We start from the raw sequence: 15,977 nt of genomic DNA, 5'->3' as shown, positions 1-15,977 counted from the left end.
GCCTGGTTTGTTCTCCGTACCTCTCTCATGTCTTCTCCACCTGGTTTCCCTCCCCTGAGATTTCTGATTGTGTGCTTTCAGATCGTTTTATTCACAGCTGTGCCTCTCATTGCTTCATAGAGAACTTGCTGGTGGCGTCTGTCTCCAGAGATCCTTCACAGCAAAACTCAGCACCCCCTAAAGACTTGTTTCATAGGTGGGCTTTCAGATCACCGTAAGCTCCAGATTTTAGGAAGTGGCAGTCGAATCTGTCATCACATGTTGAATCAAATGATACAAGCATATTTCAATATCAGAGCGTGACGTCTCTTATCAGACATGTGGCATTCTCCCCACTGAAGTTGGTGTAATGACGGCGCCGTTCAGTGGCAGACTTGAAAGTGCAAGGGAAGAGCCATGGCAACTTTACACATGCCTCTCCTGCAGTGGCTCAGCAGTGTGCGTTTCACATTCAGGGTGCGTCGCAGCCTTGCTGCCGGCGTCTGTGGCAGGATGATGCCTGAGGTGCCTCGGAGGAGGACCGTGCCCTCGTTACTCCTCAACTTGACTTTGGGTTTCACAAAGCGAGCCCTTTGTTTACGCTGACAGGATGCGCTGGCTACTGACCTGGAAAAAGTGGCCAAGACGGGTTGTCTTGTAAGGAAGAGGGAGGCTGGTGATGTATAGGCTCCTTCTGGGACCTTTCATGGAACTGCTGCTGGAGACGCCCCGCAATCTCTCCCTCTCCTCATCTCCTGCTCTTTCTCTCCCTCTCATCCCGCTATCTATCTCTGTTCCCCAGTCTACTCTCTGCTCTCATCCCATCTAGTCAGTGGTGGTTTTTCATGAATCTCCCCATGCCATGTTTCCCCCCACCCAGTCACTGAGGTCATTCATCATTATTGTCAAGGGGGTAATGTGTGTGGGTGGGTGCAGAGATCTATGACTTCTTCATTTGAATGAACCTCATTAGATTGACTCTTCTTTGTAAAGGATCTCTTTAGAAAATAACTCTGGCAGTTATTTAGGTGATTCTCACATGATAGCCAATGGAACATGACGCTTCAGCCGAGTGTATTTGCTGGAACGATGGAGGAGTGTGTGCGATGCAGTCGGCAGGTTGTGTTTTGCTTTATCATTCTGCCCTGCACACCTACATTTACATAGCAATGCAGTGTTGGACCTTGAGCATGACTTGTGGTGCCTACATGCTGTCAATATGGTGCACTTCATTATTTTTACTGACTCCACTGATCATTTACAACTGAGAATAGGCCTATTGTACAAGGACGAGCTGCTTAGGTATTTGGCTTTAGAATTATTTATGCATACGCACAAGAGAGGTTTAAATCTTCAGTTTTTTATTATTTAAAGATTTGACTCATAAAATGTTTGGAGGATCCATACATGGAGGTGTGGAGTGGTAAAATATTTCAGGTGCATGTGAATTGTTCTCAGTGCAGCTCTGTGATGCTTATGGGATGCTATGTTTGGCTTTTAAAAAAGACATTTCCACATTTTACCCAAATGTTTTCCCCCTGCTTTCCCACAGAAATCCACTCAAGTTTGGTTTCCTTATTAGAGCAGATCCTTGTCAGGGCGTCTTTAATCAGCCAGGTCCCAAGGGATGATATTTTTAGCCACCTTTTTGGAGGCTAAGACTCCTTTACCCAAGCCGAGCACTAATGAGATGGAGCGCGAGTGTTGGCAAGCGTTAATTAAGGCTAGTGTGCAAGGGAAGAGGCAAAAGCAACACGCTCATGGCATACATACATTAACTTTATCCCACCTCCTGCATGTTTTTTTTTCCTTCCCTTGTTTTTTTTCACTCTCTTTTTTCTGCACGTAGGTTGCACAAACAACAGATGGCTCTGACGCCGACCTGTGGAAGGACGGCTTATTCAAATCCAAGGTCACTCGCTACCTCTGTTTCACCAGAAAAACTGTAAGTGTGAACGTAAACTTCTGCCTCTCCCTATGCATTCTTCTCCAACACCTCATCTGCACCACCTTTTGTGCTTGCCAGCAGTTATTAACTCAGTTTTCTGCTGCCAGAATATCTTTATGCACTTTGTACTTTGATCAATAAAAGTCCCTCCTAAAAAAAAAGGCCAGAGTTGGCTGTGCAGTTTTGAACTTTTACATATAATGAATCTGCATGCATATTCCAGATGAATAATACCTCGTGAGATATTTTTCATGTTGTACATCCTCCTGAGGATATTATTTATGTTTATTCATGAAATAACAATGAGCTGTATTTTAACTATTCCAATTTATTCAATCAACAGCGTCCCTGTAGAGAGAGCTGTAACCAACCAGTGATACTTGAAAGCTGATGCACGTATAAATGTGAATATGAAAATATTTCTCTTTAGGTAGTTGATCTCTCCATAAAAATGAGTATGGTCACAGTGCTGCATGTTTAGAGCCTTAAACCTCCCAATTTGTGCAGCATTGACTCTCCTGTGGCTCAAATCAGTGTTTCCCACAATGCTGTTGGGTCATTTTTGAACCCATCTCCTGCCTCCAGCCTACAGCTGCATGGCTGTCAGGAGCTATGTGGCCATAAATACTCTTTCTTACATCTCCAGCATTATCAGCCTGTCTAACCTCAGCTCATTCAGTTTACTCTTGGCTGTCTCTTCATTTGTGCCCATGTGCCAGCTGAACGGAGGAAATGCAGACAGTGTTGTTAACAAAACCTGCTTTTTTGTTCATATTTTGCATCAGTGCAATGTTAAGACTTAATATAGCTGCTCTTATTTGTTTTTAGTTTTTTTTTTTACTGTATGTTGCCTAACAACTTGCAGTCTGCTCTGCACCTAAGCTCAATCTGGTCTTCAGTTCAGTACATAGCATACAAATAGCCTTCCCCTAGTTCCTGTATATCATCTTAAAATGTGTGTCCACATTGTTTTTAAGACTTTGACACAAATAAAACATGACAGAGCCATCAACAAAGGCTATTTTGTCTGCCAGTCAATGGAGCTCCCACTGTAATTGTCTATGACAAAAACAGATTCTGTAAAATTAGCCCCTGAATTACGTGGGGGGAAGTAAATAGTTTGTGATTTATCATACTCTAGGTTGGAGGTAGAAAGCCCCTTTTGTCAGGCACTGATGGAAGAAATGTCTCCAGCAAAAAAGGGGAAAACACTAAAAAAAAGGTTCCATGCATAGTAATAACATTCATCCATATTCCTCCTTAAGTCGGTATAAAAACTATGAATAAAAAATGTCTCTAATGGTAATGACTGTCGGGCAACAGTAGCAGTGAAATTCAGCCTCTTCGGACGCATCCAGTCACGCCTGGCTCGCCCCACTCTCTACCGCCGCTGTGTATTATTGCAATTTATTATGGCAAAAAATGAAAATGTAATGGGAGGCAGGGAAGAGTCATGCTTGAAAATGTCAACTACACAGTCCCTGATTGTTTTTAACCAGTCCCATTCTGTTGATTAGACTCCTCTGTCTCCCATCATCCTGCAGCTTCTCACCAAAAGGTTGAGAATGATTACAAGTTCACAGATGCGTCCTCTCTTAGTAAAAAAAAAAAAAAAAGCTATTAGAGAGTAATTACTTCAGCTATTTTGTCAACCCTTCTCTTTAGAGACTCCCTGAGCTTTTAGTAAATCATTGACTCTTATTATCTCCACATTTTCCTTGCTGAGCCCTCCAAAAAATGACTAACCTTTTCTTTTTCCTGCTCTCTGTCCTTTTTAAGAGTCACATTTGCATACGTGGCTTTAAACACCCTGCCTTCGCTTTATCTTAAAGGGGCCTGAGGTTGTTGTGGACATGAAGCTGATTGACATGAAGGACGTGTTGCCAGAGGGCTTCACACCTGTGGAGGAAACAATGGACACAAGTAAGTAAACAGATAATACTGTCCACCCGCTCGGTTCTCTCCTCTGTTATTTTTTTTTAACCTCCTCTCTCCGACCAGCTTATGCAGGAGGTCCTCAGGGGCAGCTTTGCTTGAGATAGTGAATGTTTTATGGGTGCAGGTTAGCTTAATTTATGGCAGACTCTGGGAATAAAATAAACATTTTGCCCCGGAGGTACAAGAGGAGAGAATCATGAGTCATTGTTTATCTCAGCTGGAGCTGTGCTTTTCTTTATGAGCGGCTTATTTATTTATGTATTTATTTGGGGAGAGGACGAGTGGATGGGGGTTATCTAATATTAATGAAATGCATTCCCCAATGCTTTAGTGCTTTTTGAGTGCTATGTATTTCCCCCTCACTATCCATGCCTTGGAAATGTAATAATATTTTGGTGTGGGGAGTGAGGACAGCTTGTTTATTATTTTTATTATCATTGCATTTACACTGCACTTTCTAGTGTTGCAGGGGAAATAAATGAGCGCAGCACGGATGCAATATAAGAAGGCATGGCAAGCCTTTTTTTTTGCCCGAATAAAGAAAAGAGATTATGTTTTGTTTGGCTATGGTGTAATTTAATGTTTTATTACTTTATGTGAATCCATGTTTAATGTATACATGTGACATTATGTATGAGCTCCTATCTAGAATATGCAGTTTAAATCCCTGCTGTGCACTAAAGCTGATGGAGGATGCACTTGCTTCTGTCATTTTACCTACTAAAATGATAAAAATGATAATAACGCATGTTGATTTTGTGGCTTTCTGCTGTCCAGTTATTTCCCTTTGAGCACAAGCAGAGACTAATATTAGCTCATCTCCTATTCTGAGGCCAGTAATGGCTAAACAGCACAGGCTAAGAGGGCTTTGAGAGTATGTATTTGTCCTGGAGCTTCTATAGATTTTTTTCACTCGAAACTCAGAGATGACGGAGTTGGATAGGGGATAGAGAATTCTTGCCTGACATGCTCATGTGTACCTGATCACCAGAGGAAACTGCCATGAGGAAGAGGAGGCTATGTGTGAAAATGAGCCTTCGTGAGGCTGCCGAGGCGGCCGTATGTGACATCAAAATCACAGCCAAGTCCAAGCACAGCCTTGTTAACTACACCTGCATGGGGTGAGCTCTTTGGCACCTGGGATCAGTGAATTCATGGTGCTTCTTTTCTGTCAATCACCAGACTGTTACTATACAAGATGTCCAATTACACAAACAGTGATTGAATTTGAAAATATCATCTTGTTTTTTTTGTTTGTTTTTTTTTCCCAGTGAGATAAACAACATGGGGCTCTGGTATCAAATGGGAGATGTTTCCCACCAACGACCAGCCCAGCAAACATCCAGTAAAGCCAGCAGCGTGGCTCCAACCAGCACTGCGAGGTAACATTTGTGCTCGTTGACTGTTTTAGACATTTATAACTGTAGATCTATAAGTTGGGGCCAGTTTGACAATCTCTTGGCTCTGCATTCCTCCGGATGGCCAGCAGCAGGTGGCGCAACCAATTGCATAAAAAGTCTGATCCTGTTAGGCAGATGCAAAATCAACCCAACCCCTTACCTGATTTGCAACCTTAACACATCTTTGGTTACAGTCGCAAGTTTCAAATTTCAACTCAGTGAAGTAATAGTTTTATCAAATTCACCTCATTTTCAATAAAATCTGGTACTTCGTATGGATGCAACCAACTGTAAATGATAGGCAGCTACCATGTGGGTAGAAACGTGGCAATGCTTCCACCCAACCTGTTGTCCAAATATGTTCAGCTCTGATCCCAGACCATCAAGACTGTAAGCGCATATGGTAAAATTCATGTTTTTTTATGGTAAAAATGCCTCTCCAATCAAAAATTACATTATTAGAGATCCATCATGGATTTTCCTCAAGTCAAAAATGTACTCACAACATTTTACCAGCATTTTTTGTAAGACAATATCTAAATGTTAACTACACTCTCAAAGCATTGGTTTTGCATTGCAGATAACCACAGCCACATTCTTCCTTAGAGAAAATGCGGCATGCATTTAGTGATGGGTTTGGCTCATTATACCCTAAGTCCTGGTGGAGTCACCAAAGGAGAATTCAGATTGAGAATCTTTAAAAAATATATATTTTTTACGCCCACTTTCATAGATTTTACATAGATTCTAACAACAGTATTAATACGGCAAAAATGTTTATTATGATCAGCATCTGTAGTAGCATGTATCTTTTTTATGTTGACTACTGGCGCTACTCAAATTAGCCTGTGTGTATGTGTACTACTGTTCACAACTACTAAACTAGTTTCATCCTGTTTCATTGGTGTGTGCACACTCTGCAGTCTCATGCCTTTAAATGGGCAGTAAAGAGGTGTGTATCTGTGCAGCATAGGGACATCAAGATTCCAACCTGCCTCCTTCATTAGTTTAAGAAAAGAGGTGAGAAACATTCTGCTGTTTAAAAAGTGTTGGTGAATCTGCTATGCAGCACTTTGCAGGATTTTTAAAAAGTGTTAGACACAGATGGATGATGTCATCCTGTCCTTTACGGTCTAATGTCACTCCACACACTCCCCACCATAATCAGAAGTACTTCCTGAAGTTTGACTTTCTGTTCCCAGCTGTCCTGTTTATTTTATAGCTGCATACTCTTGAGCTTTTCGTGCCTTTCTCTACTATATGTACCAATGAAGACACCAGCCATTGATCATTCTCGGGCAATCTACCGTAAAGGTTGTGGCCGGACATCGAGGCAGCGAGGGTGAACCGGAGAGACAGGCTAACTAGACAGGATCTCCTGAACAAGAACATGAGTTCAATGAGGGCTAAACTCCTGCTATTTGCGGTGTGTCCCAGGAGGCAGAAGCAGGCAGGTCTCTGCTCTGACTGTGTGCTGACAGGAGCGTTGTACTCTGCAGACAAAGAGGAGGAGATGTAGCCTGGAGAGCGAACGACAGCTGCAGAGGAAGGGAAGAAAGCTCCAAGTTCTCCGCCGTGCTGCGGTGTGTGTGCGTCCCCCTCCTCTGCTCAGGCTTCCTCCCCCTAAGGCCTCAGCGTGAACGGAGCAGCCCTTTGTACTGTGTCCAGATCAAACAGCTCAATTATTTATTGCGCTGAAGAACTGAGGGATTTCCACAGCAAATTGTAAATAAACAACTGAGACTCCTTAGGTGTGGAGAGGGGAGATTTGGCACTGGGTGCAGACTGGTTTGCCAGCTTGAAGTGCTACGCTTTGCCATCCTGTGCTGGGCTGAGTAAAAGCCACTTAAAAGCCACAACAGGCCAGAGCAGCAGAGCCAGCAGGCAGATTCAAAACAGAGCTTCTGTTCTCATGGCCACTCAGCGGGACGAGAACAATACAGCAGACAAGGCCTGAATTCAAAACCGAGGTTCAAACCGGGTCTGGTTTTGTGGATTGTCCGTATTTTTGCCAGTCAATGGTCAATAATCTTTGATGGTTTGAAGCGATGGTGGGCGCTCGGGCTCATGTGTACGCCTTCCAAACTCTTACCGGTAATCCTCGGTTCTTTTGAAGCCCACTTTCAAGTCGGAGAGGCTCAGAGGTTGGAATAAATTGCACCTCGGAGCGACTCACACCCCCTCCTGATGCCTGCTGAGATCACAGGCTGCTGTTTTTGTATTAACATTAAAATTCATTCCACAGTCAGAGAGGCTTCTTTTCAGAGTATTTCCATCCATAATGCTCTGACACATAAGGACGACACTGTGGGCAATTTAGACAGCAGCAGGTCTTTGACTATTTATCCGGCATCCTTTCTGTGTAGTTACATGCTCTGCAGACAGCCATACATGCACTTTAAAAGTATTTCTTTAAAGTGCTAGATTAGATGGTTTGACATAGTGATATATAAACAACTCTTCAACACTCACTGATTGCTTAAGCACAGTACTACAGTGTAACAGCGTGTGTGTAGTACCACCTCACTATACTTTATTCATATTCAGCAGAGAAAACTCTCTCCTCCATGCCTCCTTCGGGCTATCTATAACAACTTTATGGCCTTTGGAGAATAGCACCTCTTAAATTTAAGTGCTCTTTACAGTCAGTGGAAAAGATGTTTTAAATACAGTCAATAATGTGTAAATTTTTAATGACCCTTATAATTTTGAAAGCTGCAGTGATCCCTCTCGAACGTTGAGTTGCCTCAGGCAGCGAGAGCTTGTTAGAGTTGTGTACAAACCTAAACTGCAAATCAGTTCTCTTTCTTTTTTTTTTCCTCTCCTCAGCAGCGTGGGGCTGCAGTACACAGTAACTGCAGGGTGTTGCATCATTATGGGACGCACACAGTTACCACATCAAGGCTGAGGTGCTGTGTTTGAATTGTTTGTGTATTGTTTTGTCAGCTAAAAACAGGGCATCTGCAGGTCTTAAAAAGTTTTAAAACTTTGAATTCAGTTTCCTCAAAAACAGGCCCCCTGTAGGTATCATGGAGGAAGTCTTCAGCTTTATTCACAGAAGACTCATACATATCGACTTTTCTCTGCCTTAAGCTGCAATTTTACTTATAAAATGTTTGTATGTGATTGCAGTCTGCGTGAAGACAGCAAACTGAAGAGCAAAAAGTTGGATTGTTGCAAACTTCAGATAAGCTAATAAGCAGCTAAATCACCAAGGTTGAGGCTTGTTGTTAAGTTATGAGCCAATTATGATATACAGAATATACATGTTGGTTTTTGTAGGATTAGTTTTTGGCTTATTTGGCCGTCATTGAGAGGACAGGACAGAGTCCTGAGTCAGGAACAGGGAGGGGAGAGTGGGGAGTGACGCTCTGACCACAGGGTGGTATTCCAACTCATGGCTGCTGCTTCAGAAGCTCTTTATATACAGAAAATTCACAACAGCACCGTAACACTGCTCCACTTTCAACATCTCCTTGAAGTTTCAAATTTATCCTAAAAAAATGGTGTCCCTGTGTGTGTGTGTTACAGCAGTAGAAGAGGGAAATGCTCAGCAAATACTCCATACACATAGACGACTCAGCCAACTCACAGTGGTCCCATCTCACTCCTGCATCGGCTACGTCTTTGTTAAAGGTTAAAGGTGAGGCGTCATTGGGCTTAAATATCGCACCCTGTAGGACAGATGGTTTAGTGGTATAGAATGCGCCCTGAGCAGGTGGCCCAGGTTTGAGTCCAGCCAGTGGCCTGTTTCTTGTGTGTCATTCACCCACTTTCCTACTTAAAGGCGTGAAAAGCCCCCCAAAAATAACTTACAAAATCGTACCCCGAACTGGAAATGTAAAAGTGTGCGTAAAACCTGTAGCTTCAGTTCACAGCGCTTACACACTCAGCTAAGCCAGCTCTGCACAGCCCTGGCTCTACCTAAAACAAAGAGTTATGGCTTCATAATATGTTTTCAGCTTTTCCATTGATCTGTTGATTTTCTGAATCAACCAGTTATTTATTAAGTGTAACAAATGTCTAAAATTAATGACAAACGTCTACAAAAACCTTCCACAGCAGAAGGTGACACTTCAAACTGCTTACATTGTAACTTTTACAAAATAAAACTCAGTGTTTTTCAACAATTAGTACCAGAAACAGTAAATCATTCCGTTTAAGCGGCTCAATCCAGCCTCTTTTCAGTGAGTGTAAATGTAATAAATCAAATATCACAGAGTTCCCTTTCTTTTGAGTATTCACCAAATAGGCAGCTTGAATAAAAATGAATCATTGTTCAATCGGTCTGGCCATTTTTTGCCACATTTCTAGGTCTGGGCCCCATTAATGAAATTAACTTGACCAGAGAGGAGTTACTGCCATAAACTGCTTCAAAGTGCTGAAAAACGGTTAAAATGATTTAGAATTCTCAGTAATGTTAACTCCTCTGTTTTACAATCAGATGCTGATTCTCAAGCAGGCCTGACTTTGAAACTGGCTTCAGATTAAACACTTTGTGGAGAGAAGAAAATCTCAGGAAGTCTTTAAGGATTCTTTGGGAGCCCTGCAGAAACTCAAGAAAGAGGATGGAGTAAAGGAATATAATGTCCTCACCTCCACTATCCTCCCTGTTGAAACAGGATCAAGGATAAATACTGAATGTAAGATAGTAATTTCTTATTGGCTCCGGCTGTCACACCATATTGAGCCACTAAAATGGTTAGGGTGCAGACCTCTTACGCAGCCGGCTGTGCAAATGCGTTTCAACCTTGTGTGTTTAATGTCTCTTTATCAGGTTTGTCTAAAGAGCTTCAAGCAGCCGTGGTGTTGTGTTTTGATTCATAGCTGCAGCTTGATGTCAACCACGTTGGCTTGTTCTCTGTCAAGATGGACCGTATCAGCCGCTCCCTGACTTTATAATGTGGAAAACATGCGCCATCCGGTCAGCCTTTTAATGTGTCCAGTAAAGTATCCCCCTCCTTCCTTCTCCAGGCCAACGCTGCCATTTGTTCTCCTGATAAAACTGTCATTGCTGAGGCTGATATCTGACCTCTACACTGACTGCTAGCATAAATTAGCCTTGTCCTAATATTGCAATTTCTTTCGCTTTCACTCAGAATCAAGGTTTTTGACATTTCTCTTAGAATAATAGGCTATTGTACACACTGGCACTTTTTAAATCAAACTGTGCAGCGATAAAAATGTCACCGCCAAGTGTCTTTTTTTCCTCATTGCATAGCATAGTTAGCTTTTTCACAGGCACACGTGAAGCCTAGAGAGTCATCAGTGTCAGGATTGGCGTGCATATCGATACGTTTCGGATTCTACCTGTGACACTCTGCAGGAGCATTGTAGCAGCTTTCATTGCTCACTGGTTAACCAAGACTTCCCGCTGCACACGACTCTGGAGAACGAAAAGACACCATGACTGTCAGCGTGTCGCTGGAGAACAATCACTCCCTCCTCAATCTTCCTCAGTACTTTGTTGTCTTCAGAAAAGTTGCCAAAAGTAGCGGAGATCAAGCAAAGACGCCGCACAGCGCTGCCAGGAATGATCGAGTGATCAGCAGAGATCTGATGGGCCCCGACTGCTCCGTGATTTCTGCGCCATATTCATAGAGGGAGAGATCCTCCTTTTCAATACCTGACACCGAGCTTAAAGGAGGATAATGATGGGTGAGAAAGCAGCTCCCACAAAGCAGCACTGTCGGCACATAGAGGAAGGTGTGGAGATGTTGTCACGGGAAAGGCTGGATGTGTGTCAAAACAAGAGCTTCCAGCACTCTGTATCGCAGCTCGGGCTCTTCAGCGATATTACTCTCATTCTCATCTTTACCTCTCCACTGACTCCTGCGTGTCTGTCCTCACTGCCTTTTTTTTTTTTTAACAAAGACAACTCTTTCCTTCCCCAACAAAAAGAACACCATACCAAAAAAAAATCTGTTGAACTTCTGATTATGTAAACCTCTGGTGTTATGGTTTGCTTTGCTGCACTAATATCATTTTAACTTCCCAGATTTCCAGGGAACACAAGACTCCTGATCTGCGTCGTAATTGCGTAAATCTACCAGGCCGTGTTCCCAGTTTTACCATAATTTGATGAGGAACTACACCATAATTGAATATTCAAATTAGGAATATGTGTCAATATGGCTCTCCTTGGCTGAAATGAGGATTAATTGTTGTCAAAACTCCAGTGGCCGACATAATACAAGCCCCCAACACTGCCGTTGATTAGCAAATGCACTTGCCATGTTTTTGTTTTAAGAATTAGTTGTCTAATTGATTTGCCATATGTTACCCTCTCCAATGCAGCTAAAATTGTATTTAGAAATCACCAATTTGGATTGAGACAGTTTTGTGCTTCAGACAGATGGGAAAGCAGCCCTGGAGGTTGCCTGTAGAAAAAACATTTCATGAGCACATTTTCCTCCTTTAGCGCCAAGAACTACTTTCACTTTTACACATCCGTAGATAAATACCCCTGTTTTCTTTGTTTCTTCTAAGTACTAATTTAACAAGGCAAACACAGACGCCATAAAAAGACATCAAAACCGCTCCCTGCACTTTATCAGTCCCTCGGACGTATCCACACATTGAAAGATGTGTACGGTTCTCCCTCAGCAGTGGAATCAACCTTTGAAAGGTAAAAGAAGTCTGCGTTGAATATGGCAATCGTTCCCACAAGATTGATGCCAACCTTTTAAAAATTCACCATTGGCCTGGATTTAACATGGCCAAATGCTGATGTAAATGAGGAGGGGAAAAGTCGACCCTTTCATTGCAAATAAATCTGAGTTGCAGGCTTCAGCTCATAAATACCACAGCCTGTCAGAAGTCTTGTTTTATTGCTCTTGATGGAAATTATTGCTTTTATTTATCTCATGCGAAGAGATAAGGCTTTGAGCGCTACAACTCATGCTCCACAGCAAACCTGGAATATGCAGATCTGCGTTTAGTCTTAAATTTTAGGAGTTTTGATTTAACACACCTTCAAACAAGTGAGGAATTATTATTTGATGCATAAACAGGAAAATAAAGAACATGATGCACAAAACACACTTTATTGTTTGCAGCCTGTCATCGGCTCAGCCTCTAAGTCTGTCTTGTCCTTTTGCAGTTCAGCACGGTCTTCTTCTTTGTCTCTTGCAGCAAACTTTCACTCGGGCATGTCCTCCAATCAGCAGTCTTCTTTTTTTTTTTTTTAATGATATCACCGACTACTTTGCATTGTCATTAAGATCGTTTATTTTAAAATGCCATCCCGGAGCTCATTTTACCTCCAGAGCATGTCATGTTATGCAGCTCTCTTGAAGCCGTGCATTTTTTCCCTCTGCTTGCTGTGGATTTATCGATCCGTAGGGGTGAGTCACAGGGTGTGATTCATGATAGCTTGATTGATGAGGATTTCAATCTTATATGGTTTGTTAACTTCAACTGCCCACAAAGTGCATTCTGTGCTGTTTTCTGTAATACAAGGCCATGAAACGGAGGAGAAAAAAACAGACTTCCCTTGAATAATGGAATCTCTCAGTTCCTCCAGAATTAACAAGATCCTGCTCTGAACCCCCCGTTAAAGGTCTGTTCGAGCCCCTGGGCAGCCGAGGCACGGTTTAACTTTTATCATATTCCTCCTCTTCACATTCATCTTGTTATTTCAGCTCTGTGTTTTGCCTTTGGACAGATTAGAGGAGTCTTCTTTTATTGAGGGAGTTTCCCGGCTTAAATGCTGAAACAAAATCTCTTGCATTAGAAGTGCCTTGAGAACATGGTGGTCCTTGTCCAAAAAAGCAATAAACTACATTTGAATATGTTCTTTTACAGGATAAGCTTTATAAAAACCCACACTGATCTGTTCTTATTCTCTTTCTTCCAGCAGGAAAACTACAAACAGGCCGTACTACGAGCACCAGAACAGTGGAATTTACACCCTGACAGGTAAAGGTTACCTGAACTCTAAGCAACTTAACAGTTTAAGCTAAGTTATGTGTTGCATTACTCTTTGAAGCTTCCCCACAGTGCACACAGTTAAGTTTTGACTCATTGTGACGTCATATCAAATCCTCCAATCCTCACAGTCTTTAAAACATATGCTGAAGGTTATGGACTTAGATGAACCTGAGGACAGTGTGAAAAGAGAAATGATGAGTTAGTGCCCTAAAAGTAGCACAAAGGCATACTTTTATTAGCAGAAGATTAGTAAGTTATTGTGATTCAAACAAATCAAAAAGTAGGAGAGATTGGAGAGGAGGAAACAGGAGAGATTTTTTTTACATCATCAGAATTCACTTTGCATATTTATATTTGTAGGTTTTTGATTGTTTTTAAAGTGTGAGGTGCAAAAGATCAGTTGCTTCATGTGTAAAACAAATACAGAAGTATAGGGTTGTCTTTCTTTGGGTATATCTGTGTCTTACAGCCATGATGGTTTTATTTACAAAACTTGAAATTGGGATGAATTAATAGGTAATGAAACTTTATCAAAGATGAGTGATGTTATATTGTGACTTGATCTGATGTGTGTCTGCAAATACACTGACATCTGTGGTGATCATAGTTTTTATTTTGATTTGATTTTGACTTAATCACACAAGTGATTGATTTCAGAAGCTTAGACAGAAGATTCTTCGTCTCAGTCGTTGTTTTGTAAACAGTGTTTGTTCATAGAAAAGGTTCAGTATGTGTGCTTCTCACGTGAAGTCTGAAGCCTCAGCTCCGTCGGTACATAAAGGCAGCTCCTGTGGTACTTGATCTACAAACGCTCTACGTCTAGATCCTCTCACTGATGGATACTGTACAGAGCTTTGCTTATCAGAGCGAACGTGACTTCCCAGAGGAGCGACGCATTACACTCAAGAGAACATTTAACAGCTGCCAAAGATGATCCATCACATGCCATACTTACATATGTACCGTGCATGCACTGGACGAATTCCCCTCTCTTTTGTCAGGGAGAGGCTCGGCTAATAGCACAATGCTGCAGGACTGAAACAGAAGAAAGACTAATTCTTTAGGAAGCAGAGCTTAGCAGTGACAGCCTCAGAGACGTGGAGAGTCAGAGCCGAGCCTGAGACGCCTGAGACGCCTGAGACGCTCCAGTCTTACGGAGTGTGTGATCCACATGAGGTGAAGGAGGGAGGCAGGTTTTTATCCAGCTGGAGAGAGACACCATGTGGTGAGGATTCCTCCTGCTGCGAGAGCTGAGGCACACCCAGACCATGGCCATGTTACAGCAGCCTGCTTTCTTAATACAAGTGGAGCTATTAAACAATGACGAGGTGCATGTGATGGAGAGGAAAACACCAAGTACAAATCTGTTTTTGTTTACGTTTAATACATCTGTTATCCAAAGAGAATAGAAACTAACAGCCTAAATGATAAAAAGTTCATGTTTTAATTTTTTTTCTTATCTTACTTGAACCGACAAAACAATTATTCTTTCCTCTAATTACTAAAAAAAAGATTAATCCATCATGGTGTTGGTGTGACAGTCCTGTTCTAAGTTAGTCAAGACAACTGTGCAGAACGTGGCCCTGAAGGAGTCGACATTAACACACAGCTGAGTGCTTTGTGGCACTGGGTGTGTGATTCCTCCGCTGGGACGGTGTTTGAGTGACAGTGAAGAACATGCACATACTGTACAGGACGCTGCCAGCACTCATCATTTACCTGCAGAAAACTGTCCTTTGCAGGCGCACAGACTGCCTCTCTTCTCCTTTACCTTCATGTGTCCCTTCATGAGGTTTTAAAGAAAAGGGAGGATAATGGAGTTAGCCCGAGACGCTCCATGGCTTTATTTCTTCAGATTGTGTACTCGTCAGCCGTATAGCACCACGCTGCGCATGTGAGGGAACACAACTTCCCTTCATTAACAACGTGATAGCCTGCAGACCAAGTGTGAGGTCGTAGCCGACAGCCTATTTGTGTTAATTGTTAGCGCTGGTAACTCTAGTGTGTGTGTGTGTGTGTGTGTGTGTGTGTGTATGTGTGTGTGTGTGTGTGTGTGTGTGTGTGTGTGGGGGGGGTGCGTGGGTGGTTGCATGTGCCCACATGTGTGTGTGGGCTGACAGCTGGCCAGGTTCGAGTTGGTCTAAAACCATGTGCGCTCTGTCAGGGTTGTACAGGCGCCTTCTTTAGGATTGATGAATTGCCTGCTTTCTTGATTAAACCCTCCGTCACTTCCCAACAAAACAAAAACCCCAACACACACACGCACACACACTCAAAAAAAAAAGAAGCGGGCGAGTTGAGGGGAGGAGAGGTAACATGTCTGGGAAATCTGTCATCTGCAGTCACATCATGTACAGATGTGATGTGCAGGCGCTTTGACATTTATTACCAGAATATTAAAAACTAATCCACATTTATTTTGCAGCCCTCCTTCACTTGACAGTTCAAGCTCATTGGAAAAGTTATCAAGTTCTCATCGCAGCCCCGAACCTTTTTGCTTCTCTCCCGAACGTTTCTTTGATCCACGCCAAGTCACTTTGCCAATTAGGTCTGTTATTCGCACATTGACAGGAAAGCAGGATATTTTAAAGGTAATTACTTTTGCATGCATGAAATGTGTCTAAAAAGCATATGTTTGGTAAAAATAAAATGCAAAAGTCTGGGGGAAAAAAACCCTAGAATAAACCTGTGTGACGTGCAGTGAAGTCGCCCTTCATTACCCACAGAACAACATACAGTATTCAGCAGACATCCGCCTGATAAAAAGGTAAACGTAATAA

At 42.4% G+C, this 15,977-nt stretch overlaps 1 protein-coding gene across 3 annotated transcripts in view; it reads left to right on the top strand.

Annotated features, from left to right (window-relative positions):
* The window catches only part of mvb12bb (multivesicular body subunit 12Bb), a 40,974-nt gene that overhangs the window by 8,157 nt on the left and 16,840 nt on the right, over nt 1-15,977 (top strand). Inside the window, exons 3-7 of one of the 3 annotated variants that reach the window (XM_074670804.1) lie at nt 1,829-1,924; nt 3,760-3,850; nt 4,857-4,986; nt 5,137-5,247; nt 13,127-13,185. In XM_074670804.1, coding sequence (XP_074526905.1) covers nt 1,829-1,924; nt 3,760-3,850; nt 4,857-4,986; nt 5,137-5,247; nt 13,127-13,185 — 487 coding nt within the window. Of the gene's footprint in view, nt 1-1,828; nt 1,925-3,759; nt 3,851-4,856; nt 4,987-5,136; nt 5,248-13,123; nt 13,186-15,977 lie in introns of all 3 variants that reach the window. The other 2 variants (XM_074670803.1, XM_074670805.1) reach the window with 2 other exon arrangements.

The sequence above is a fragment of the Halichoeres trimaculatus genome, unplaced genomic scaffold (genome assembly GCF_033239565.1).
Source record: "Halichoeres trimaculatus isolate MK-OKI-2021-1 unplaced genomic scaffold, fHalTri1.1 fHalTri1_scaffold_5, whole genome shotgun sequence".
NCBI classification, from domain to species: domain Eukaryota; kingdom Metazoa; phylum Chordata; class Actinopteri; order Labriformes; family Labridae; genus Halichoeres; species Halichoeres trimaculatus.
Note: the sequence above shows the minus strand (reverse complement) of the source record. Positions and strands in the feature narration are given on the sequence as shown.